The 26435-nt window shown below is 39.3% G+C and overlaps 1 protein-coding gene across 3 annotated transcripts in view; it reads right to left on the bottom strand.

The window, feature by feature from the left end:
- Positions 1-26435, bottom strand: part of BEND5 (BEN domain containing 5) — a 1404194-nt gene that overhangs the window by 1362084 nt on the left and 15675 nt on the right. For all 3 annotated transcript variants that reach the window (XM_048861237.2, XM_075131860.1, XM_075131859.1), the window contains exon 2: positions 8992-9114. In XM_048861237.2, coding sequence (XP_048717194.1) covers positions 8992-9114 — 123 coding nt within the window. The remainder of the gene's footprint in view (positions 1-8991; positions 9115-26435) is intronic.

The raw sequence follows: 26435 nt of genomic DNA, 5'->3' as shown, positions 1-26435 counted from the left end.
ACAAACAGGAAGACAACTATACAAGAACATTCTCTAATTTGCTATGGCCTTGCCTACACTAAAGGGAAAAGTCGATCTAAGCTACGCAATTTGAGTTACGTGAATAGCATAACTCAAATCGACTAGCTTAGATCTACTTACTGCGGGGTCCACACTACTCCCTTTACTCTTCTCGATCAGGTGGAGTACAGGAGTCGATGAGAGAGCGATTGGCGGGCCAATGCATTGATCGCCGCAGCATCAATCCTCTGGTAAGTGTAGACAAGCCCTATATCTACAGAAAAACCACTAGGGTAGCTCTGTTACTCATTAGGATGATAAGAATTACCATATTGAATCAGATCAGTGATTTATCTAGTCTCTGACAGTGGCCAATGTAGCTTCTTCAGATGAAAGTGCAAGAAAACCTGTAGTAGGCAGAATGACCTGCCCCCAGGGGAAAATTTCTGTGAACCACGCAAGTTGGAGGTTGGCTTATGCCCTGAACAATGATGGTTTATATCTCTGCTAGACCTTTTTTTTTTTTTTTTTTTTTTTTAATATTTACTATTAGACCTCTGGATATTCTTGTTATCCATATAAAAGTCTGAACATTTTAAATTCTGCTAACCTCTTTGCCTCAATGATATCTCGTAGCAATGGGTTCCATACTCTAATTATGCATTGCGTATAAAAGTATTCCCCTTTATTATTTCAATTTTATTGACTGTCCCTTTGAAATGTATTATGAGAAAGTGTGAATAGAAGTTCCCACCCTTCCTTTAATATACTATTAATCTTTTTGTGTACTTTTATCATGCCCCCTTACTAAACTCTTCACTAAAATGAACAGTGCAGATCTTTTCAATCTTTTTTTATATGAGAGTTTTTCCATGCCCCTAATCATTCTCATCCAAATTAAGCTGAGCTGCTAAGATCTCACACACTGTCCTTAACACAGGGATAGATTTACTACGTTGCAAGGAAACCACAAGGTACTGAATTCAGAAAGTCCAAAATATTTGTTTTTCCATAATTAAGCTACTACACAGAATGTATTTGATGCTGTGAAGATAGTGAAATAAAGAAATTCCTTTCCAATTTATTTCTACCAAAGATTTCCTACAAAGATTCAGACTGACTAGAAGACGTGCAAACACTTCTAAAAACATATCACCAAAGTCCAAACAGGTTGTCCTGCCAAAGCACATTGATTAAAATGGATATGATACTAACCATGCACAAATTCATTTTCAAGTGTTTATTATAAAGGGCCAGATTTTTAAACTGTCCTCCAGTTTTATCGCCAAAATGATTTGCATTTAAATTTTACCTGTACTTTCATGTAACGGGCACTGCAAAAACAGAAGCCTAGTTAAGGGGGTGATAGAAAATTTTGTCCCAAATATCCACAGTTTCTTTGCAAGTATTTAGGCCTACATTTTCAAATTTAAGTACATAAAATTAGGCACCTAAATCCACATTTAATTATCTAAATAACTGAAATGTTTTCCAAAGTTTCCCCTACAATTTTTGTATGTGTGGGAGACATAAGAGGAGAAACCAGACATCATAATGTAGTTAACAATACCACACTAACAGAAGATGGTACATATAATCCATTGTAATGGGTTTTTCCCCTCTCTAATCTGGTATTTTACCGAGGCCAGAAGGTGCATCTGTGCAGGAATCTCAATTGGCATTATTCACTTTAGCAAGGAATTAGCTGACCAGCTACTGACACCAACTGGTGGTGGGACTGTGGTATTAAACCTTCAGTGGAGTGAAAACAAGAGTTTGAACTGTTAAATGTACTTAATGTCTGACTCCAATCTGAAGATGACTAAAGTGAGAAAGTGTATTTTGTTATGTAGCCTTGATAATAGAGAGATTCTCAGGCAACTCAAAGAGGATTGCTCTGTATAGAACACTGGATGTCTTAGGAATCACTGCTTATATAATCTGAAGGCATTGGAGAGCACCATAACCATAGTATACTGATTTTCCTAGAAAGAGGTAACGAGAGAAATTACATCTGAAAGGGCTAGCAGCATTTCCTGTTCAGATTATACCTCATAGGCTATGGAGTTCTCTTCTTTCTATACACTATCTTTTGTGTGCAGAGTTGATAAATGTAAGTTTTCTAATCCTAGAAGGAGCATGTCAGCATTGGACCTGAGATGGGAAAATAATCGTTATGGGAATACTCTGTCCACGTAGATTTTCCTGGTTGAGGAGGTAACTTGTTTCTCCTTCTGTACTGAGGGATTTGGTTCAGTCTGAAAGAAGGTTTATGCACCTCTCTCTCTGGAAATCTCATCTCACATCCATTAGCCATAGGCCAAGAGAGCTTCAGGGTGGGAGACCACAGCAATGAACACTGTTTTTTTTTATTTTTTGCATTCTTCCTCTGGGCTTCCTGCTTCTCCTTTAGCTTATCTTGCATCCTGATCTACGCAAGGAGTGGCTGCTAAAATTGGTCTGTTAATCATATCCATGCTGATGAAGGATTGCATCTATGTTTCTCATTCTGCCAGATGTCTGGGTCGAAGCAGGAGGCAAAAAGGTGTCTAAGTGGGACTGGTACCCTTCTCTTGGATCTTGCATAGAGGCCTTCTCTTGTGATGACAGAGAGGAAGACTGAAGTGAAATCTACTTGATTCTTGACACTGAATCCTCTTCAGAGTAGTCTGAATAAGCGGATCAGTCCCAAAATTGTGGAAATGAATGGGAAGTCAGATTTTGGATATTGACTGGACATTCTGTTTTCAGCCACTTCTGAGAGAAAAAATTAAGGAACTTGCAACTGCTGTCTCTAAGATCAAGAGTAGGAAACTGAGCCCCAAAGGCAGGAAGGCAAGGCCAGCAAGAAAAAAAGGAGTCTGCAGACATTAATTAGCTTGGCTGTCTACTATGATGAATAATGGAGAGAGCAACCCAAACACTATGGAGCAGTGTCTTGGCACAGAACTCGAACCAGTGAATCAGAAGCCACACACCTTCCAGTGTGGCCTCCGGATCCATGCTGATCTTTGAAATAATTTAAACTCCAACCATAAAATGCCTGAAATATGTATTCCTGGGTCGTGTTGAAGAAGTCAGGTACACACTTCAAGTTACCTTGAAGAACATTTATACATCAAAGTTCTGTCTTGATACAATCAGAAAGATATTGTTGATACAGTGAGAGCAAACCCATCCTTTCCCCAGGAGCCATGTGCCTCTGATAGGCTCCCAACCTTTACTGGCCCAGATAGGTGAAGCATGAACATGGTAGAACATCATACTGCTGATAATCCACTGGACCAGCTGTGGATTGATATTTTGATCTATTAATGGAGGGCAGAAAAGAGAAACTACAATTAATCTAAATATTCTTTTTCATCTAACCTGTAGGATTTCAAAAGTGAAAGTTATTTTATTTTAGCTGATCATATGCACAGATAACCACACTACTGTTTCCACCTGAAATTACTGCACTGGCTCCCAATGAAACTGGTATCCCCCTAAAATTATCTTATGTTACTTAACAAACAATAGTAAAATCGCACTAGAAAAATCTGTATTCTCACTGGGCTATAGCTATGGTAATACAGTGGGCACACTTAAAAAAAATGTCTAGTGGTTTGAGAGATATTACTACTACTAGAGAAAGGATGGCACAGCGGTTAGCATACTAGCCTGGGCTGTCAGAGACCCAGCTTCAGTTTCTGCTCTATCACTGACACCTTTGTCATCTTGGACAAGTAATTTAGTCTCTCTGTCCTCAGTTCCCTATTTTTAAAAAATGAGATGATAGCAATTCCCTATTACAGAGCTGTGTTATGAGGTGTCACTGGAGTTCCTACACCATGGCACCCTCTAGCTCTTGGCCAGGAACAATCTCTCACCTAGTCATCTCATCTGCAGTCTCACCAGTCCAGTTATAACAGGCTGAGCCCTCCAGATGAACCCTGGATAGTCTGACCCTTCCAGGGGTGTCAGAAAACACAACAAAACAAACAGATTGCCCCCTGGGTATGCTAAAGCTCACATCCTTCAAAGAGGCTTTGAATCAACTGTGGCCCCAGCTGTAAGGCCCCAGAACCCAAGCCTGTGGAGCTACCAGGCTCTAGAACCCAAGCCTGTGGAGCTACCAGGAAGCTCACACCTCCAGTTTGCCACCCAGTGGCAGCTGTGACTAGTTTGCACTCCACTTCCCACACAGACCACGCAAAGTTCCACCTCAAGGGTTTGACAGACAGCAGCATCATGGCTCCAGATTGGCTCCCTGCCCTGTATAAGCCTCAGGGGCATTCCAGGTAGTGTCCAGGCAACAGTGCAGATCTCTGTAGCTGCCATGACTTTTCATGCTCCTTGCTCCTGAATTCCTGGCTTTGACCTTGGCTTGATTTGGACTTCGCCTCCTGACTCGGACCCTAAAACCTCACTCAGACTCTGACCATTGATATCGACCTGGTCTGGAACCCGATTACAAACTCCTCAGCTACTCCAGCCTCAGGTTTGTCCTTGCTCTGACCCTTGGTCCTCACTGCCCTTGTTGGGATCTTGACACCAGCCAGGGTCACTAGTTAACAAGGACAATCCTGTCTCAAGAGGGAAAGTGTCAGGCCCTCCTTCCTCCAGGGTAGGGGCTACCAGTCAGTGGTTGACTGAAAGGTTCTGGCCCTGGCCTTAGGTCAGCTCTTGTTCTGGGAGCTGCAGACTGGGGATCTGCTCTCCTCCCTGATCTGCCACCAATTGAGCGGAGTTTTCCTCTTTTAAGCTCCTCCTTCGAAGTCTGACATCTCTCACTGGTGAAATGGGGGGAGGGAGATGTGACCCTTGATGAGGAGGTTGGAAACTGGGTTGGGTAAATACATTATGATGCCAACATCATAACACTGTACAAAAACAAAAGGAGACTAGAGTGATTGCAACAGCTATAGAGGAATTTCTCTCCTTAGTGTTACTGGCAAGGCATTCACATGAGTCATTCTTAAAAGCCTACAAGTTCTTGCTGAATGTATATATCCAGCAAATCAGTTCAGCTTCCCTGTCAGTACATCAGCTATCAAGGTAGTCTTCACACTACGGGAACTTCAAGAAAAGTGTCAAGAACAAGGAAAACCTCTCTACGTGGCCATCATAGATGTCACAAAGGCTTTTGACTTTGTCTGCAGAAAGGGCATTTTCCAGGTGCTAGAGAATTGGTTGTCCTCCACTCTTCCTCAGTCTGATTTGATCCTTCTGTGACAGTATGAAGGCAACAGTCCAGTGGGATGATGATCAGTCTGACAGCGGTATCAATCAGGAATGTGTTTTGACACCAATCCTCTTTGGTATATTCTTTTCTCTGCTACTTCATCTTGCTTTCTCATCTAACACCAAAGGTATATGCCTCCATGCAAGATCAAGGGAAAACGTTTCAACACTGCATATCTAAGAGCAAAAAGCAGCATCAAAATCTGCTGATGAGAACTTCTTTTCACTGACAACACAGTACTTGTTGCACACAGTGAAAACGAAATCCAGCAACTTTGCAATAGCTTTGTGCTGGCTTGTGATAAATCTGGATTAATCATTAGTCTAAAGAAGACAATGATTACAGCACCAGGTGTGTTTGTCTGCACCAGAAGTTTCAACAGCTAATATCTTGCTAGAAGTAGTGCACAAGTTCCACTATCTGGGATCAATTATATCAGATAACTTAGCTGTAGATGACAAGCTTAATTCTCACATCACAAAGACAGCGACCGCATTTGGCCAACTGTCCAAACATGTATGAGATAACAGGAACCTATCACTGAACATCAAGATATGGGTCTACCAGACTTGCATTCTGAGCACATTACTGTATGTTGGCAACACCTAGACCTCCTACAGCAGGCATGAGAGGAGGCTAGACACCATCCACACCCACTATCTTTGCTGATTTCTAAATATCAAATGGGAAAGCCAAAATTCCTGACTCTTCAAGTATTTGAGAAAGCAAAAATGCCAAGTCTAATCACTATTCTCAAAACAGACATCTCTGTTGGCTTGGCTATCTGCACTGGATGGATGAACGATGCATTCCAAAGGATCTCTTGTATAAAGAACTTGCAGATGCTTCAAGGCCAGTAGGCTGACTTAGGCTCAGGTTTAATAATATTTGAAAGAGGGACGTCCAAACTTATAACATCAACTCTGCAGTCTGGGAGACACTGCTAGCAATAGGCTAAACTGGTGTGCTATGGTGGCCATAGAGTCCAAGAGTCTGAAAAGAGGTGGTTGAGAGAGAGAAAAGAGTAAGAGGAAAGCACAGCAGGCCTCAAGCGCTAGCAATGCACTGGCTTCATCCTCTGGACCTGTGCCCTGTGTCTGCTCTATTTGTTGCAAGGATTGCTGCTTGAGAATTGGACTTTTTAGCCACTGACAATACTATGGTAACTGAACTGCTTTGTTGCTTACACCATAGCTTTTCGAGATGGACAGATGCTTATTGCTGTTACTAACTTCATTAAAGATTATGAGATACTCAGACACTGTGGTGACTGATGCCATAAAAGTATCTAAAATAGTTCTGGTATTCACTGATTAAATAAATACAACTCACAGCAAGAGAATCTATCAAATAGAAGAAACTTTAAGCTCCTGGAGGCTGGAGTTTTGTTTCTTGAATTGTATTAAAAATGTCATTATACCTCTACTAATTATAATGCCAACACATATTTGTCACCATTATTTAGTACAAAAAATGAAAAACATTCTAAAAATGAAAGCAAAATAAGTAATATTTCAGCTACATGTGCTTAACTTTCTCTGTCTGCAGGTTTGATGTCCTTTTCCTGTTCTGGAAAGACTTCTGATCTCTTCTCCCTAATTCTGTAGTATAATATGAACTGCTTTTTGCAATATTACATTGCATTTATTATCTAATAAAATATTTACAAGATCCTTCATATCTTGTAACCAACAGACCTATAGTATTTTTAAGGAAGCTGGAAATCTCAGGTTTCATTAAAATGCCTTTATTTAATAATATCAACAACATAATGGGTAAAACAGGTTTCAGTCTCAGTGGGAACCCCTTAATTCTATCTGTCTCTATATCTTTCTTTAGTGTACCTCCTGTTACATACCTGCTGGGTCCACAATTAATACCACAGGACCATTTTCAAATCAATAAGAATTTTATAGTATTTACTACACAGCGGATAGGAAATCCCAAGAGGATGAATTGCGTTGAGCTATTACCTCTACTAAAGTGGCACCCAAGGTTCTTACCTGCTATTGCACCACACGTTGCATTTTAATGGTTAACTAATGGTGTTGCATTGCTAGAAGGGAGCAGAAAATTTTACCACTATCAATAATCATCTGAAGTATCCTATAATTCATCTATCATCTGCCTTTTATAAAATTGTCAAAATCCATACATTAAGTATGAAAGCTGCCACCTCTTGCAGGAATTAATTTTTTTTAAAGTTTAAGAATAACTAATTCCAATTTCTAAAGAGTGGAATTAAACACATCTAATTATCAACATTTTAACTTCATAGAACAGGGTACTATTGATCCTTTTCATTCCACAGTAATTTAAAACAATATAATGAATTTCTCAGCTTATACCAATTAGTTTAATAAATTATACTGCCATTTTCTGATTCTAGAATCATAAACTTATAACAATGATCAAACAACAGTTTATATATTCTAAAGACACATACTCTAAATTTATTAAATATAGTATTTAAGCACTTTCTGAGCCTTCATAGGCATAGTTTTAAAAAAAGAAAAATATTCTATATTATTCACTGCAACACTTACGCTTTTTATATAATTTTAATCAATGGATTTAAATAATTCAATTTAATATTTATCTAAAACTGGCAGCCAGTAGTCCACCCAGAGGGACCTAATTCTTCATAAAAAGCTTATTTTAGGAGACACTAGTAGTTTTGGCATTACCAGCACCTCTCACATAAACCATGCTGGAAACCATAGCTTAGCCTGCCAAATGCCTTTTGTACATATGGTGTTTAACAGTGCTGTGTGTGTCTGTAAGCTAGTAATAACAGATTTAAGCTAAAATTTGGAGCCTTATGCATACATGTAACACAAAATTTTAAAATATATTATGTAATATACATATACACATGAATCGAGTTAAAATTCTTCTTTAAACTAACACCCTAAATATAACATTTGTAAAAATAATTTGCCTTTCAATTTGCAGTACATTCCTTGCACCCATTGACGTTAACGGCACAGCTTCCATTAATTTGAATAGTTCAGGATAAGGCCATTAGAGCCCTAAATAAGACTTAAATTTAAAGAAATTTAGTCAGGTGAAATGGGGTCAAAACTTTTAAGTTATAAAACCTAAGATCAGATAAATAAATATTCCCCTTTAAAATTTTGCAACCCAAACTTTGCAATATGTGCTTGTGCATGTGAACCTGGAAGTGAAATTGACAAGACATCTTGAATTAAAAAAGCAGTGTGATTTTAATCTAAAAGTGTTTCATTCCAAACCATTTGAAAGAATAAAAGTCAAATATATAGGAAGGTTGTGGAGTCTTCAGCACCGGAGATTTTTAAGAGCAGATTAGACAAACACCTGTGAGGGATGGTTCAGATAATACTTAGCCCTGACATGAGTGCAGGGGACTAGACTAGATGACCTCTCGAGGTCCATTCCAGTCCTACGAGTCTATGTACTTCCATGCTGCAACAAAGATTTCAGCAAAATCATGCTCACCTTGGGCCTGATGCAAATGTCACTGAAGACAATGAGAAAATTTTCATTGAATTCTGTGGACTTTGAATGAGGTCTCTTATTTAGATGAATACTCCCATTGACTTCATTGAACAATCCCACTGAAGTCAATGGGACTATTCACATTAGTAAATGAAGTTGTATTTGAAACAAATCTCTTTCACAAATTTAAGATACAATTTATTTTTTCTACAGATGCAGAGTAATATTATAAATATCTGTACACTGTCAGTTCAGTAACAATATACAGTAACACCGAGGGAGCTTACCACTTTCAAAACAGGCATCAAATATAAGATGTCCTTTTTTAGGCTGTCCATAGTAACCAGCTGGGAGAACGGCATATTTGCTTACATTCCCTGCTATGATATCATCACTTCCTAGGTCACTACCTGTTACAATAAAAAAAGAAAATAAATATAGGAGTATTAAACAGAAAACAAAACTATTAAAAAAGACTGAGGGGTTTTTTCCCCCAGTGCTTTTGTATTTTTATTAACTGTGCATGTGCACCCATATACATGCACTTTCTTTTTAAAACATATTCCACCAAAATACTTGTTATCCTGATTATGTCATTTATTAAAGTTTCAAATATTAATAGGCCTCACCAAAGAGTACATGTAAATTCCTCCTTTTATAAAATGGCCCAAAGAAATCAACTCTCCTTAAGAAACCAGATTTTCAAACAATACTGTATACTCTAACCCAGTGGTTTCCAAACTTGTTCCGCCGCTTGTGCAGGAAAAGCCCCTGCCGGGCTGGTTTGTTTACCTGCTGCGTCCGCAGATTCGGCCGATCGCAGCTCCCAGCGGCTGCAGTTCGCTGCTCCAGGCCAATGGGAGCTGCTGGAAATGGCGGCCAGTACATCCCTCAGCCCGCGCCGCTTCCAGCAGCTCCCATTGGCCTGGAGCAGCGAACCGCAGCCACTGGGAGCTGCGATCTGCCGAACCTGCGGACGCGGCAGGTAAACAAACCAGCCCGGCAGGGGCTTTTCCTGCACAAGCGGTGGAACAAGTTTGGGAACCACTGATCTAACCAATGCCATTGCAGAGTGTTACTGTGAGTGCTGTGGTACACCAGTCCCCTCTAATGTTTGGTAGTATATTAGGTATACTGCACACTTGGGTGCAAGCACTGTAGACATTTCAAGCACTAGGCTCTTGAGGTTCTGGCTTTTGGTAGGTTCACAAAAACTCTCTCACACTTTAAATAAGCCAGAGGATTTATTTACTAGAGTTATTACATACAGTGCAAATCCCCAAGAAACAATTTCTTTAAGTTACAACACAAAACGAGGTAAACACAACGAACAGCAGCCTCTAAGGGCAGTCCAGTACAAGGGTATGAAGGTGGGGCTCCTTTGGCTTAGTGTCATAGATACTCACTCCAGGCCACCCTTCTCTTAGAAGCAACCATACAGTGGCTTGCAGATGTCTTGGCCTGAGTTAAATCTTTTGTCCAGAACCTGTGTCTGGTTCAGGCCTATCCCTATGCTGACCCTACCCTCCACAGCTGTTTGCAGAACATTCGTAAATATCCAAGCTATAATGCAGTGTCCAATTTCCTTATAGTCCCCTCTAACAACACTGTCCTTTCCAATGTTGTGATTATGGAGACCTTCACTGGCTGGAGGTTTCACGGGTAACACAATGTCCAGTAAAATGCGTGCAGGTTCATTACAATATGTGTGATATAGTGGGCTAATTTTTACTCTCAATTACAGTGTTGCCAACTCTTATGATTTTATTGCAAGTCTCATGATAGTCAACTTTTTCTTAAAGCCCCAGATCCGGGATTCATGTGATTAGGTGAGAATTTCATGACCCATGATTTTTAAGGCAATCTCATAATTTTATTTTAGGCCTGACTCATGATTTTTGAATTCTCAAAGTTGGCACTATTGCAGTTACCTCAGTACAACCCGACCGATTCCAAAGGGGATGCTACAAATTTTATTGAGAGCTGATTTTGGCCCAGTATGCTCTTTGCAGAAAAATACATGAATGCAACATTAATATCCAAAATGAACATATTTTAGATAATTAGTTTTTTTCCCAAGTGAGCATAACTAAATCACATTGGTGTTAAATTTACATATGTAATCCCACACACATTAAATTAGTACATTCACATTTACAACCAGTATGAGTTTAAAAGTATGTAAGATATATCTGAAACCTGCCTATTGGAGGTAGAGACCCAGGGTACTAGCTCTGGGATCCAGGAAGAGGAGAATGCTGAGGTCCAGACAGCTAAGGGTCATACAGTCCTGGATTGCTGATAAACTGAAGGTCGTGGATAATAGGGTCCATAGGTGTAATCTGCAAGTCATTGGAAGGCCAGAGGGAACTGAAGCCCCATGCAAGACACCCCTCCTTATTTCGAGAGTTCTCTGGGCCCTTCCTGAGAAACTTTACTTTGGAAACTGAAAGGGCAGATTAAGCTCCCATACTCAGCCTTCCTAATGGTGACAGACTGAAACACATAATAGTAAAATTGATGCAATACCAGGACAGAAAATCAATCCTGTGCAAAGCCTGTAAGGGCTGCAAAGGCTCCTTTGATATCTCTTCTTACCCTGATGTCTGCTTGGAAACACAGAACTAGTGGCAGTGTTTGCTCCAATTAGAAATATACTTTACAGTAAAAATATTAAATCTGCCTCCTGATACCTTGCCAGACTGAAAGTATAGGATGGCTTCAAGCCTCAGACATATAATGATCCAGATAGACCAGCTTGATTGCCAGTGGATTTTGAAATGTTGGAGAATGCATACCAAGTTTGACACCTTCTGATGCACATACAACTGAATGGTTTCAGAGGAACAGCCGTGTTAGTCTGTATTCGCAAAAAGAAAAGGAGTACTTGTGGCACCTTAGAGACTAACCAATTTATTTGAGCATGAGCTTTCGTGAGCTACAGCTCACTTCATCAGATGTATACCATGGAAACTGCAGCAGACTTTATATACACACAGAGAATATGAAACAATACCTCCTCCCACCCCACTGTCCTGCTGGTAATAGCTTATCTAAAGTGATCAACAGGTGGGCCATTTCCAGCACAAATCCAGGTTTTCTCACCCTCCACCCCCCCACACAAATTCACTCTCCTGCTGGTGATAGCCCATCCAAAGTGACAACTCTTTACATAATCAAGTCGGGCTATTTCCTGCATAGATCCAGGTTTTCTCACATCCCCCCCACCCCCATACACACACAAACTCACTCTAGTTTGTGTGTGTATGGGGGTGGGGGGGATGTGAGAAAACCTGGATCTATGCAGGAAATAGCCCGACTTGATTATGTAAAGAGTTGTCACTTTGGATGGGCTAGCACCAGCAGGAGAGTGAATTTGTGTGGGGGGGGTGGAGGGTGAGAAAACCTGGATTTGTGCTGGAAATGGCCCACCTGTTGATCACTTTAGATAAGCTATTACCAGCAGGACAGTGGGGTGGGAGGAGGTATTGTTTCATATTCTCTGTGTGTATATAAAGTCTGCTGCAGTTTCCACGGTATACATCTGATGAAGTGAGCTGTAGCTCACGAAAGCTCATGCTCAAATAAATTGGTTAGTCTCTAAGGTGCCACAAGTACTCCTTTTCTTTATACAACTGAATATTCTTCAAATATGCTTCTGTTTGGGTATCAGTATATTATGGGCACCTTATTCAAACAACTGTTTCTCAATGGCTCTTCTTTATTAACCATGGTTAACATGAGCTGTTATGTGTATCAGTGTGATGAGGAAAAACTACTGCTTGTGACAGTAACTGGGAAAGGCACCAGAGAATAATTTACTATTATTGGTTGTTTTCTAAGTTTCTGTACTGAGTTTCTGCTTATACCTAAATATTCCTCAATGTAGCATATCTGCACAAGTTATGGCATTCTACCCTTACACAAGTGTATCTGCTTGACTTTGGAAGTAAAACCATTGACAATCTATCAAGGGCCAAAAGCTTCTCTCTTTCCTTGCTCCCCTCTCCTTGGACCCCAAAATGGCAGTAGAGCAACTGTAGCTTTATTTCCTTGTAATCAGTTTGTCACCTTTTGTATCAGGAAATTTCCTCCTTTAGCAAGAAGGTGCTTTTTGATTTTGTTTGTGGGTATGGGACTGATGTTACATATCCTTTCTTACATTGTTCCTGTTGCCTTGATGGACACTCCGAACTCTTATTATTGTGTATTGGGGGAGTCAGTTGCCAGAGCTCTTAAGGCAGTCCAGCTCCCTAAGTACATTTGATTTTGGTTTTTGCATTGAACTACATATACTTCATCTGTAGTTAAGTTTTTGACATACCAGCTATATTAAAGGTCTGGTTAAGAAATGTATTGATAATATTGTGAAATCCTCTTTGTTCCCATATACACAGGAGTTTTTGTCCCCTAAAGCTTGTTTATATAGATATTGTCAATATATAATAGTACTGTTCTCTTCTATTCTGTACCCAATAGAAGGAGAATTTACTCATCTCTTGCTGTTCCCTCCCACACACTTTTTTCCTTTTCTTTCTTTTTCTGTATCCATTCTGCCCTAAGTTTCTTCTTGCATTACCGTGTTTCTAAACTCTTAAGACTATGCAATTTTGAATGTTCATTTAAGACAAAACCTGGTTCATCAGCTTCCCCTCTTCTCTACTTTATTCTGATTTTTATTTATTTCCCTATCTACTCTCTCTTTTGTTTCTTTTTTCTTCCTTAAATATTGCATTATTGTTCAAAAAAGAAAAAAACTTTTGGTATTTTGTATAAAGTGTTATATTATATCACAGTAATAAAATGAATTTTAAGCAGCATATAAAATTATACAAAATACTATACGTAGACTTAACAATGGCTGCTGTGAGAACTGTAACTTGATTTTCTGACTTTTGTGCATATTAATGCTGAGCCATAACATATTATTACCAAAGGTTTTTGCATTTGATTTCTTTGGTTTTGTCTTTAAAAAACAAAAAGGGAAAACTGAATATTAAAATAAACACATGAATACGAAGGATGCAAGATTGTTTTATACTATTTCATAAAAAATCAGAGTGGGGAGGGATTCTCTTTATACTATATTTCTATAACAGGTTTTTTCTGTTAAGAACTTTTTTGATGAAATTCAATACTTGTGCACCCAGTTAAATTACTCTCTGAAACATGCTGAAGCATGTAAGATGTTTGTTCCCAGACACAGTGGCAGGAGAACACAGTGGTATTTTTAATTTAAGAATTTAGGGCAAAAGAAAACAAGGCAATGTTTATCTTATTTTCTAATGAAATAAATAAATGGTATCTATACTTTATAATTATTTGTTCACTCTTCTGACATTGGTGCCTCTTTTTTTAGTACTGTTTAGATAACAAATCTTTAACAGAAAAACTACTTTTTTATCAGAGAAAACTAAAATAAATACGTATATCTTTAAATGCAGAAGGCACATGATGAAATAATGTGATGATAATATCTTATATCACCCTGATAAATAGGCCTGTTGAGGCTTCTAGAAATAGACTTTTGGTGTGCACTGATTTTTTGACATTTAAATGGGTTATGGGGATGATAAATGTGACATAAAGCACAATTTGTTTTATTTTTATATTGAAAACTATTTCACACAAATGTTACAAGCAATTCATATTGGCCCGGAATGATGAAAACAGCTTATTAATTAAAATTGACCTTTACATACAAAAATGCATTCCACCTCTTGAGCCAAAACACCTTAGCTGAGGTTACAAATTACAGCAATGTATTAGTGACACCACAGTTAAAGAGTCTGTCAGGCTTTCCATTACAAGCCCATATTTTCAGGGTTTATAAATCCTATATAATATATAGAGAGAGATCCATGCTAACACTTGGCATATAAGTTCCTAGCTAGGGAAGAAATTTTATTTTCTTTGAGGGATATTAGGGGAGCAGAGGGGAAAAAACAGAACTTAAATCTATTTTTCCATTACCATCACTCAAAAAACAAAGATTAATGTTTATAAATGAAATGTTTCATACTATTATTTCTTAACAGAATCTATTTGTATTTACAGTTTTTAAAGGGTATTTTTTTAGAATTAATTCCTGCCCATAAACATTCTGAGGCATTCAAAACCTTTTTGTGTGTATATAAAATTATTATATGTACATGGTTTACTTATTATACTCTATAGTACGCAGTAGCACTGTTGATATTATTTTCCTCAAAATCGATAATCCACAGTTAAAAATAAAAGGGTAAATTTTGTTCCACCTCTATATGAGAATAAGAGGAAGTAAGGGAATAAGCATTATGAGGTTGATTAGATCCTGCTTCTTGGGTACAAGTGCAGAAGTGAGAACAGGGGCTGTATTTCTAATATTGCCAGCTGTGAGCAGATGGGCAGGGAGACTGGGGAGCAGATGGAGCTATGGATCCCCCCCCCCCATGTGTTGGCCAACATACACAGGAATCTGCAACTTGTAAAGACCTGATCAAGCATGCTCGCCTCCTCCACTGGAAAAGGGAAGCTATGGCGGAATTGTGCCTCAAAAACTACATTCTCCTCCTGAAGCTGTGAAACTATGTGCTGTCCCATACACAGGACTTTGATAACATTTTAAAATGCTTTTCTGGTTTGATCCATAACCACAGAACTTTGAAAACTCAAGGTGCATTAGCCATTGGTACACTTTGACATACACTACCTTGAATTATTCTCCTAGTGCATAAAACTGCATTTTAGTTTATGTACTAAAACACCATTATACTTAAATCTAGCATGGCTAAACTATATTCCTGTTTATCGCCTTATATCCCTGGATTGTTATGAAGGAGCCAGACCAGTGACCTAAAAGCTTGTACTCTGCACTACTATGTGGCAAACACACATAGGTTTCTGGTCCTGGTCTCATGCACCATTGATCAGCAGATAGGTTGGAGTGGTGTCACAGTGTTGCTGCAAAAGGTCACTTTCAGGGTATGCTTAGCATTCCTGTTATCAAGATGAAATGCAGTGACTGTTGTTTTGTGGGGGTTTGGCATGAGCATCCATTTCCAGAAATATTCCTCCATGGTGTTGAGGTCCAAGTTCAAAGTGAATGTTCACGGTGGCTGCTTGAGTTCCCACGGCAAGGTCATCTGCACACACAAATTTCCACAACTTCGCTGGCAACATATTGCTCATGTAGACACTGAAGAGCATTGATGTGAGTACTGAGCCTTGTAGCAGTCCGCTGTTGAGGATCTGAGATGAACTGACTTTGTCACCCAAGTAGACATGTAGCCACCTATTGCTCAACATTGTTCATAGCCGGCATAGTGTTTTCAGGCAGGGGACGATCCTTGCAAGCTTCAGCATCAGGCCTTTAATCCAGACCATAATGTAGGCTGATGACAGGTCTACAAAGGCTGCGCCAGTCTTTGATTTCCTCTGGAATTTGGCCTCGATGTGCATTACAAGGGCCAAAACTTGGTCGCAGCAGCTGCACCTAGACCGGAATCCAGCTTGTTCTTCAGGGATCACTTACTCAACAAGAGGACTGATCCTCTGGAGCACGATACGTTCCAGGAGTTTCTAGGTCATGCACAGGAGTAATATTGGCTTCTCGCTTCCCAGGTCATCGGTCAGCTTGCCCGGTCTGAGTTTGGCAATGACTGTTGTCTCCTGCCAGGCTTTTGGGATGCATCTGGATTCCATGGTTTTGGTGAAGAGTTTTGCCAGCCATTGGAATCGCCAGGGGCCTAGATGATGAAGAAATTCTGGTATGGGCCAGAAATAGCCACACTGGACTTGTTCCACTGAGTGCATCCGATGAAGTGAGCTGTAGCTCACAAAAGCTTATGCTCAAATAAATTTGTTAGTCTCTAAGGTGCCACAAGTACTCCTTTTCTTTTTACTGGACTTGTTGATATCCAACTGAACACTGCAATGTGGTGCATCATTGGAACCCTCAAGTTGATTCCAGCACCTTGGCTTTCAGTGCTGTCACACGTTGCTCCTCCATCCATTCACCACAATGCCTCAACCCTTCAGGAATTCCAGTGGATCATGGAAAACAAACATCTTCCCATCCACCAGGTCCTTAACAATGTCCCTCACCGTTGCTTGAAGTCGCATTAGGCCTTTTGGACCCATGCGTTTAACTTTTGCCAGTGCAATTTCAGCTCTGATGAAGCTTGAAAAGCCGAATGGAGTTCACAAGAAGTCACAAACGCACGGCTTGTGAAAGACGCAGCTCAGAAGATCCCTGGCTTTGATCTCTCGTGAAGCTCATGGGCAACCCTATACTGCTTCCACATAAATCATGACAGATTTAGATACTTGCTGCACAATTGGAAAATTAGACTCTCCAGTGGGTGACTGTGGTCACCCAGATTAAACCCAATTATCTCGTTTAACCATCTGAATGTAAAATTATAGTTGTTCCTCTACATCTACATCAGCCATACGAAGAAGAAGGTCAGCAGATGGAGGAAGAAAGTTGAAAACTGACTCACGGCCTGTTTGCCTCTCTCCAAGTTGTGAAAATAAAACCATGGCCTGTTTATTAAGGAAGATGAAGGCTGAAATCACAGCATCTGTTAGAGAGACAAAGTGGATGAGGAAGTATCTTTTATTGGACTAGCTTTGTTGGTGAGGGAGACAAGCTTTCAAACTTACATAGAGCTCTTCTTCATGTAATAGATATTACTTCACCCACCTTCTCTCTAATATCCTGGGACCAAAACAGCTACACCACCACTGCATACAGAATTTGCTAGAGTTAAAAGTACCAAATTCATATGGCAATATAACAACTTACTCTATTTTCTAAAAATTGAAGTTTCCAGAGAAAGTTGCCTCTTCAACAAATACAGCTAATCTCTGAATAGTGTAAACAATAACCCATTTCCAGCTGTGACAAATTTCAGACGTCATGGAGTTAGTAGCTAGGGGCTATGTTCACGCTACATTAGGTAGATAAGCATCACTGTAAGTTTAAGCGTATATAAAAAAGAAGGTGATGAATTTGCCAAAAGAACTGCACCACTTTTAGCAGCCAGAATTCTGGACACAAAAGCAGGATAGGCAATAGGAAAGGTGGAGATGTGAAGAGGAAGTAACAATAAATCACATTGCTGAACCTCGGAGGGATCCCCTTCCAAATATTACAGCTACCAGAGGCAGTCTCCTTAGCTCATCATCCTATCCCATCCTAATTTTAGAACACAAATGAGGGGAATTTTTTTACTACTGATCGTAGCTTTGTCTCACCAGCAAAACAGAGCTGTTGCTGCTAAATATCTGTTGTGTTTCTACACTGTGCTGAGCAGAAAATATAGTCCCTCAATTTGACAGGTTACATTGTAGCTCTGTTTGTTCTGCAAGGTCAAATATGTATCTCTACAGTGACCTTCACAGATTTCATGGTAATAAGCAAGTTCACTGCAGTTTCAGTGGAGAGTATGTCTCATTACACTAGTCTTGCTTGTGTCTGTTCAGGTTGGTCTTAACAAAGCTGAATACTCTGTTTTGGGTGAAACTGCTGCACAAACATACTGAGTTCAGATTACTGAGTCAAACCCAATTCTCCCCCAAAATCCATAAAATGCACGGTAGTAGTTCATATATCATTTTAATTAATGGCTTCCCTAATAGGTAAAGTTTGGAATAACACTCAGCAACAGACAAAATGTAATAGATTTTGAGACCCAACCATGACAGCAAACCCACTTCTGACTTTGCATTATAGTCATTCAGCCAAGTCCACTGCAGGTTTCAGTAGCTCCTATAAATAACATTTCTCCACCTGAAGACTGATTTGCTCAGCTCTTGGATTTATGATGTTTAAGACATGCAGAACTATCTGTCTATAATGATGGCTTTCTTCTCTGGCTATAAAAAAGCTACTGAGCCCTTCTGGATTTTTCTGGGCACTTCTAGCAGTATCCTGCGCTGTGTGTGCAGAAACACAGGTGATTTCAACAAATGTATACCTCTTACCCAGTTCTGCTCTCCCTTTCTTTGGATTCTTAAAATAAAAGATGTACTGTAAAAACATGTGGTTTAGAGAAACACTGGCAGACAGGAGGGATTACTACTGGTGATACCAGTTCAGTATGGCACAAGGACATTGTAATAATTCTGCAGCCTAGCCAGATGAAGCCAGGAACTAGAATTCCAGTTTTACTGGCTTCACAAAATGTTGGGAGAAGGAAAAAGAAAGAAAAATAACTCTCTCCCTGGAAAACTGTTTATGGTGTAGCTGGGTTTTTGCACATAGAAACTTAAAGATACAATGTGATAGGAAGCAATGTTTAGAAATATAGTGAATTTGTAGCCTCTGTGATCTGAAGAAAATGGAAGAAATGCTGTTAAAGCTGCAATTCCCAGGACGTGAAAAAGTTAGGGTAAGCAAGTGCCAGTACACTCACATGCCCATATTTACATGCCATGCCCATATTCCCAGCATTTCCTATTTCTAAAATCAGGCAGAGCAAGAATTTATCAGACCAATCTGAGATGTGCAATCTTCACAATATATTGTTTCCTCAACTAGTCTGCTTCTGCAGTTTACCCAAAAGGCTGACTTTCAAGAGTCTATCTCAAAATTTTAAGAAGTTACCTATATATAAGTAAGCATGCAGTACAACAGCAGGATCAACAAATATACTTTTGTGTGATAAGAACAATCTAATGAGAGTCTGCAAGAAGCAGGATGCAAGATCATTTTATATTTATAAAATGTAAACAGGATGGAAACTGCTGTTATAAAGCCAACTGCCAGCACCATCTGAAATGTAAGGGTGACAATGCTGTCAGAGCAGTGTGATGCAGATTTCTAAAATCCTGTCAGCTGTAGTTAGGGTGCAGACTCAATTTAGAATGAACTAGATCAAAAACGTGTCCCATCTGAGTTGTGCCACTCACATACTGGGAGGCAGTGTGACCGAGCAGACAGAGCACTAGACCAGGACTCAGTAGACCAGGGTTCTGTTGCAAGCTCTGCCATTGGCCTCCTGGATGACTTTGGGTAAGTCATTTCACCTCTCTGTGCCTCGGTTTCTTCACTTGTAAACTAGAGATAAATATATGTAATAGCTTCATAAAGCACTTTCATATCTACTGATGAAAAGCACTATATAAGAACTAGGTGTTCCTTAATAAATAATAATAATAATTTATTATTAAACCTGCAATGAGACTTTTGAAAAAGCAAAGGCAAAATAGGGGTGTTCTAAGGTATTGGTACGTTTAAATCCAGAGAGTATTCTGGCTCTGTAAAAAATCACTATATTAGGTGATCTTCCCATACCTACAAAAAGCTACCTACAGAAACTTAGAAAAATCCTGTTTTGATTGAGAGAAAGCAATGGACTCTGGCTAAATCATGTGGCTGATGATAGACTTCATTCTTATACCTCCATAAAAATGAAGTTATCACTAGTCTCAACTCAAATTCTTTAAAACCACCTTCAGAATCTACGGTCCTTGAATATACAAACAATTTGTAACAGAATTTCCATTTGAGACCAGACTGAAGACGATTTAGGCAAAGTAACATATGCTAATTTAGTTCTATCCCAAGAGGGAAATTCAGGCAAAAGGTGTAGATAACCCTTTATGCCACACTATAGCTGCAGTAAGATGGTCCTCTGTCAGACTGAACATCTGGTGTATTGCAACCCAAGTGAAATCTCAGACTACATCCCCTCATTTGAAGGATAAGAGTAAATGAGTAACTACGCAATGAATAGGAGTACTTGTGGCACCTTAGAGACTAACCAATTTATTTGAGCATGAGCTTTCGTGAGCTACAGCTCACTTCATCAGATCTGTAGCTCACGAAAGCTCATGCTCAAATAAATTGGTTAGTCTCTAAGGTGCCACAAGTACTCCTTTTCTTTTTGCGAATACAGACTAACACGGCTGTTCCTCTGAAACCTACGCAATGAATGAATCTCACCAAAAGAGAGACCATTAACACTTAACCAGTAATGGAAGGGGATTCTTGCCAAGACTGCACACATCTCCTCAAAGGATTTATCTACACATCTAAACTTTCAGACAGCTAATCTCCTCATTTAAGTTACATTCATATTTCTAGGAATATCTGGCTACACAAAAATTTATTCTTGCTTTCAGAAGCAGATGCAGGGGAAAACAATCCAAATAAGACAAGACAATCCAACTGCAACCTACTGCATGAAATAACAGAGGGAACACTATCAAGAGCCACATTCTATCTGACAATATGAATAAAGTGTTTTCAGAACAGAAACACACTGATGGAAATATACAAACTAAGAATATCATGAATATCCTAACAGACTCTCAAAGCACATGGCCTAGATTCAAAGAACCTGTTGAAAAAAAGTGGGTTACAAACAATGCTAGTTAAATCAAGAGCTAGTTTCCAGTGAATGCTCTTACAGCATATCCTTTCTACAAAAAGAAAAGGAGTACTTGTGGCACCTCAGAGACCAGCAAATTTATTAGAGCATAAGCTTTTGTGAGCTACAGCTCACTTCATCGGATGCATACAGTGGAAAATACAGTGGGGAGACTTATATACACAGAGAACATGAAGCAATGGGTGTTACCATACACACTGTAAGGAGAGTGATCAGGTAAGGTGAGCTATTACCGGGCGGGGTGGGGGAGAGGAAGAACCTTTTGTAGTGATAATCAAGGTGGGCCATTTTCAGCAGTTGACAAGAATGTCTGAGGAACAGTGGGAGGGTGGGGGAAATAAACATGGGGAAATAGTTTTATCTTGTGTAATGACACATCCACTCCCAGTCTTTATTGAAGCCTAAGTTAATTGTATCCAGTTTGCCAATTAATTCCAATTCAGCAGTCTCTCGTTAGAGTCTGTTTTTGAAGTTTTTTTGTTGAAGAATTGCCACTTTTAGGTCTGTAATCAAGTGACCAAAGAGATTGAAGTGTTCTCCGACTGGTTTTTGAACGTTATAATTCTTGACGTCTGATTTGTGTCCACTTATTCTTTTACGTAGAGACTGTCCAGTCTGGCCAATGTACATGGCAGAGGGGCATTGCTGGCACATGATGGCATACATCACATTGGTAGATGTGCAGGTGAACGAGCCTCTGATAGTGTGGCTGATATGATTAGGCCCTATGATGGTGTCCCCTGAATAGATATGGATCTTCATCATCTGGACCTACGGAAAAGAAGCCCACCATGATTTCAACAATTTCCATCCCACCATCAACCTCAGCCTGGACCAGTCCACACAAGAGATCCACTTCCTGGACACTACGGTGCTAATAAACAATGGTCACATAAACACAACGCTATACCGGAAACCTACTGACCGCTATTCCTACCTACATGCCTCCAGCTTTCATCCAGACCACACCACACGATCCATTGTCTACAGCCAAGCTCTACGATACAACCACATTTGCTCCAACCCCTCAGACAGAGACAAACACCTACAAGATCTCTATCAAGCGTTCTTACAACTACAATATCCATCCGCTGAAGTGAAGAAACAGATTGACAGAGCCAGAAGAGTACCCAGAAGTTACCTACTACAGGACAGGCCCAACAAAGAAAATACCAGAACGCCATGAGCCATCACCTTCAGCCCCCAACTAAAACCTCTCCAACGCATCATCAAGGATCTACAACCTATCCTGAAGGACGACCCATCACTCTCACAGATCTTGGGAGACAGGCCAGTCCTTGCTTACAGACAGCCCCCCAACCTGAAGCAAATACTCAACAGCAACCACACATCACACAACAAAACCACTAACCTAGGAACCTATCCTGGCAACAAAGCCCGTTGCCAACTGTGTCCACATATCTATTCAGGGGACACCATCATAGAGCCTAATCACATCAGCCACACTATCAGATGCTCGTTCACCTGCACATCTACCAGTGTGATGTGTGCCAGCAATGCCCCTCTGCCATGTACATTGGCCAAACTGGACAGTCTCTACGTAAAAGAATAAATGGACACAAATCAGACATCAAGAACTATAACATTCAAAAACCAGTCGGAGAACACTTCAATCTCTTTGGTCACTCGATTACAGACCTAAAAGTGGCAATTCTTCAACAAAAAAACTTCAAAAACAGACTCCAACAAGAGACTGCTGAATTGGAATTAATTGGCAAACCGGATACAATTAACTTAGGCTTCAATAAAGACTGGGAGTGGATGTGTCATTACACAAGGTAAAACTATTTCCCCATGTTTATTTCCCCCACAGCCCCCACTGTTCCTCAGACGTTCTTGTCAACTGCTGAAAATGGCCCACCTTGATTATCACTACCAAAGGTTCCCCTCCCCCCCGCTCTCCTGCTGGTAATAGCTCACCTTACCTGATCACTCTCCTTACAGTGTGTATGGTAACACCCATTGTTTCATGTTCTCTGTGTATATAAATCTCCCCACTGTATTTTCCACTGCATGCATCTGATGAAGTGAGCTGTAGCTCACGAAAGCTTATGCTCTAATAAATTTGTTAGTCTCTAAGGTGCCACAAGTACTCCTTTTCTTTTTGCGGATACAGACTAACGCAGCTGCTACTCTGAAACATATCCTTTCTGTGACCCTTTTTACTTTTAAGACAGAGGCACTGAGCATCTGCAGCTCCCATAAACTTCTATGGGAGTTGTAGGCATTTGATACTTCTCAGCATTTATTTTCTGCACAGACTAAACAGAACCAAAGAGAAGTCATAACAGCAGGCACTTTCCTGACCTCCCTTCTCCCCCACCCCACCCGTGATAGTAAAAATTATCATTCTAAAATCTAGTATAGAAAACAACCATGTAAGAAGGAGTAATTGGCTCAGGGAATTGGTCATGGGATACAGTGGGGGTTTGTTTATTTGTTCGGTGGGAACAAGGTAGAGAGTTCTTTCTTCCAAATTAGTGGTTCATATTCAAAGTTATAAAAATTCATTAGTATCTGATAACTGTAAAGGTTGGACTACATGAAGTAAATAGGTGTTCTTATTTCAGTTTCTAAGAAACAAGTTCCCACTTCACAAAAAAATATATATCTTTTTAAATCACACCAGATAACAATTGGCCCCCTTGTTCATAATCTTTCTAGGGAAGCCAAAGGATTAAATGGTATGGCTGTAATGGTTAGATACTGGTGGTAAGAAGTTATTCTCAAACTTTCTGAAAGTGAGGGGAATTTTCCAATTTTTTCTTCAAAAATTTTAGCAAAGATTATAATGGCAGTTCTGATTTCTGCAAAGGCTTTTAGACTACTTAGGAAGAATATAACAAAATGCCTACTGGAATGACTTCAAAAAAGTTTGTTGTATGATGTGCAGGCAAAGAGGAAAATATTATCCTTTGCTCCTTTATAATTTTTCTATAAAGATTACCATTTCTACAAAGGTTATGAGAAAGCAGATCCTTTTATTTTTCTAATAAAATTCCTTGGGTAATGCATTGTTAAATTCTTCTTTTGGGGTGAGCCACAAATGCAGCTGACCAATTCCCACTTTTTAGATATAAATTCCAACCTCCCTAATCTGATTTATTCAAATGGAAGGTATACATTTTTTTTTCTCCTGAAAAAGGGAAGGAAGCAAGGTGTGCTTTGATGAAGTTCAGTCAGAAGGAGGAAAAGGACAAAAAATATCCCTTGCTCCTTTTGCTGGATTCTACAGTTTCGAACATCTTCACTGGAATGTTGATCACTGGAGGAAAAAAATGGTTTAAAATTATCATTAAGATAGTGCAAAATATGTTAACTTAAAACTTGTTTATCTGAAAACTTTGTAACTTTTAGCCATATCAAAGATACCATGTGATGTAGCAGTTACTGTAGTAGCAATGCTTTTTTTTAAATGAAAAACAGATTAAACAACTGTATAAAATGTGTAAATTATAAGTTCATCCATTACGAATGACCTGATGATGCTATAACGTTCATGCTCTCATTTTTAAAAATGATTTTGGTTTAGGAATATATTCACTCAAGTGGAAAAATACATTCCAGGAGTACACACCATAGTACATGTCATGTTTAGTTTCATTGTAATAGTTGCATCAGTTCTCATTTGCAGAGAGTACATATACAAATGCTATATTCTGCCTGCATTAAAACTGTAAGAGATACTAATCAGCAAACAATGTTTCTGTATATTTGCCATTTTGTAAAGTTGACTTTTGACATGTTTTTCATAGCAGGTGAATATCTACATAAATGCTAACTAACAGCTACTTCTTTCAACCTTGAGAGATACCATAGCTATCAACCAAACAAAAGGTACGCTGAATTTAAAAGTTCTAGTTCTTTGATAGGTAATTAATAAAGTGTTTACTTTAAATGCAGAATACTGCATGTTTTATATAGTATATATGAAATTGACAGAGTTACTGCAGATTTACACTAAGAAACATAAGGCAGATCTGGCCCATTGACTAGCAATGGTTCTGCTGAAAAAGTAAAATGTGATTGGCCATGTAGGGATTTGTGATTATTCAGTACATCTCCATACGTGGGAGGACATTTTCCCAAAAAGTACCTACATTTTATTACAACTTCTTTAACTGAAATACAATGCAAAGAGCAAATCATCATAAGAACACTGCACTTCTCCAGTGGCTAAAGTCATTTTGGCTTTGCCGTTACAATCAGGGCTTTGGAGTGGAGCCTGGAGCTGGAGCGCGGAGCAGCTCCAGAGCGGTGGAGCTGCAGGTTTTTGCCTGGAGCTGGAGTGGAGCCAGAGCACAGCTCCAGAGCCCTGATTACAATACACCTAGGACATGCAGATATTCCGATTTAATTGCACACTTTGTTTATACTATTGTTTAAGTGATATGCATATCACTGCACTATCATGCGTTGAATGACACAAGAAGCCTAACCACAAGCAAGCATGTTATGTCATTCAAATGGTTTTGATCCTTTAAGAATTATGTAATTCAACAGGTTACCTGAATATGCAAGATTACTACTACTGTTTTTATAGTTCAGTAGATATAAAAACTTTTGACCAAATAACGTTATGACTAATTGAGTCATTTTATAAAAATGTTAAATGAGATTTCCTTCATTGCATCAAGATAACTGCAAATAAAGCGTTTAGTATATTTAAATGACAACTAGTGAGCTTATTCAGTTCAAACTGAACAGAAGGACAAACAACAATAAATCTGTGACTAGGGTTTTTGATTTCAAAAGGGCTGACTTTCAAAAATTAAGGAAATTAGTTAGGGAAGTGGATTGGACTGAAGAATTTATGGATCTAAAGGCAGAGGAGGCCTGGGATTACTTTAAGTCTAAGCTGCAGAAGCTATCGGAAGCCTGCATCCCAAGAAAGGGGAAAAAATTCATAGGCAGGAGTTGTAGACCAAGCTGGATAAGCAAGCATCTCAGAGAGGTGATTAAGAAAAAGCAGAAAGCATACAGGGAGTGGAAGATGGGAGGGATCAGCAAGGAAGGCTACCTTATTGAGGTCAGAACATGTAGGAATAAAGTGAGACAGGCTAAAAGTCAAGTAGAGTTGGACCTTGCAAAGGGAATTTAAACCAATAGTAAAAGTTTCGATAGCCATATAAATGAGAAGAAAACAAAGAAAGAAGAAGTGGGACCACTAAACACTGAGGATGGAGTGGAGGTAAAGGATAATCTAGGCATGGCCCAATATCTAAACAAATACTTTGCCTCAGTCTTTAGTTCTGATCTTAGGGATAATGGTAGCATGACAAATGGGAATGAGGATATGGAGGTAGATATTACCATATCTGAGGTAGAAG

Source organism: Caretta caretta, chromosome 8 (assembly GCF_965140235.1).
Source record: "Caretta caretta isolate rCarCar2 chromosome 8, rCarCar1.hap1, whole genome shotgun sequence".
NCBI lineage: Eukaryota > Metazoa > Chordata > Testudines > Cheloniidae > Caretta > Caretta caretta.
This window is presented reverse-complemented; position numbering and strand designations above follow the sequence as displayed.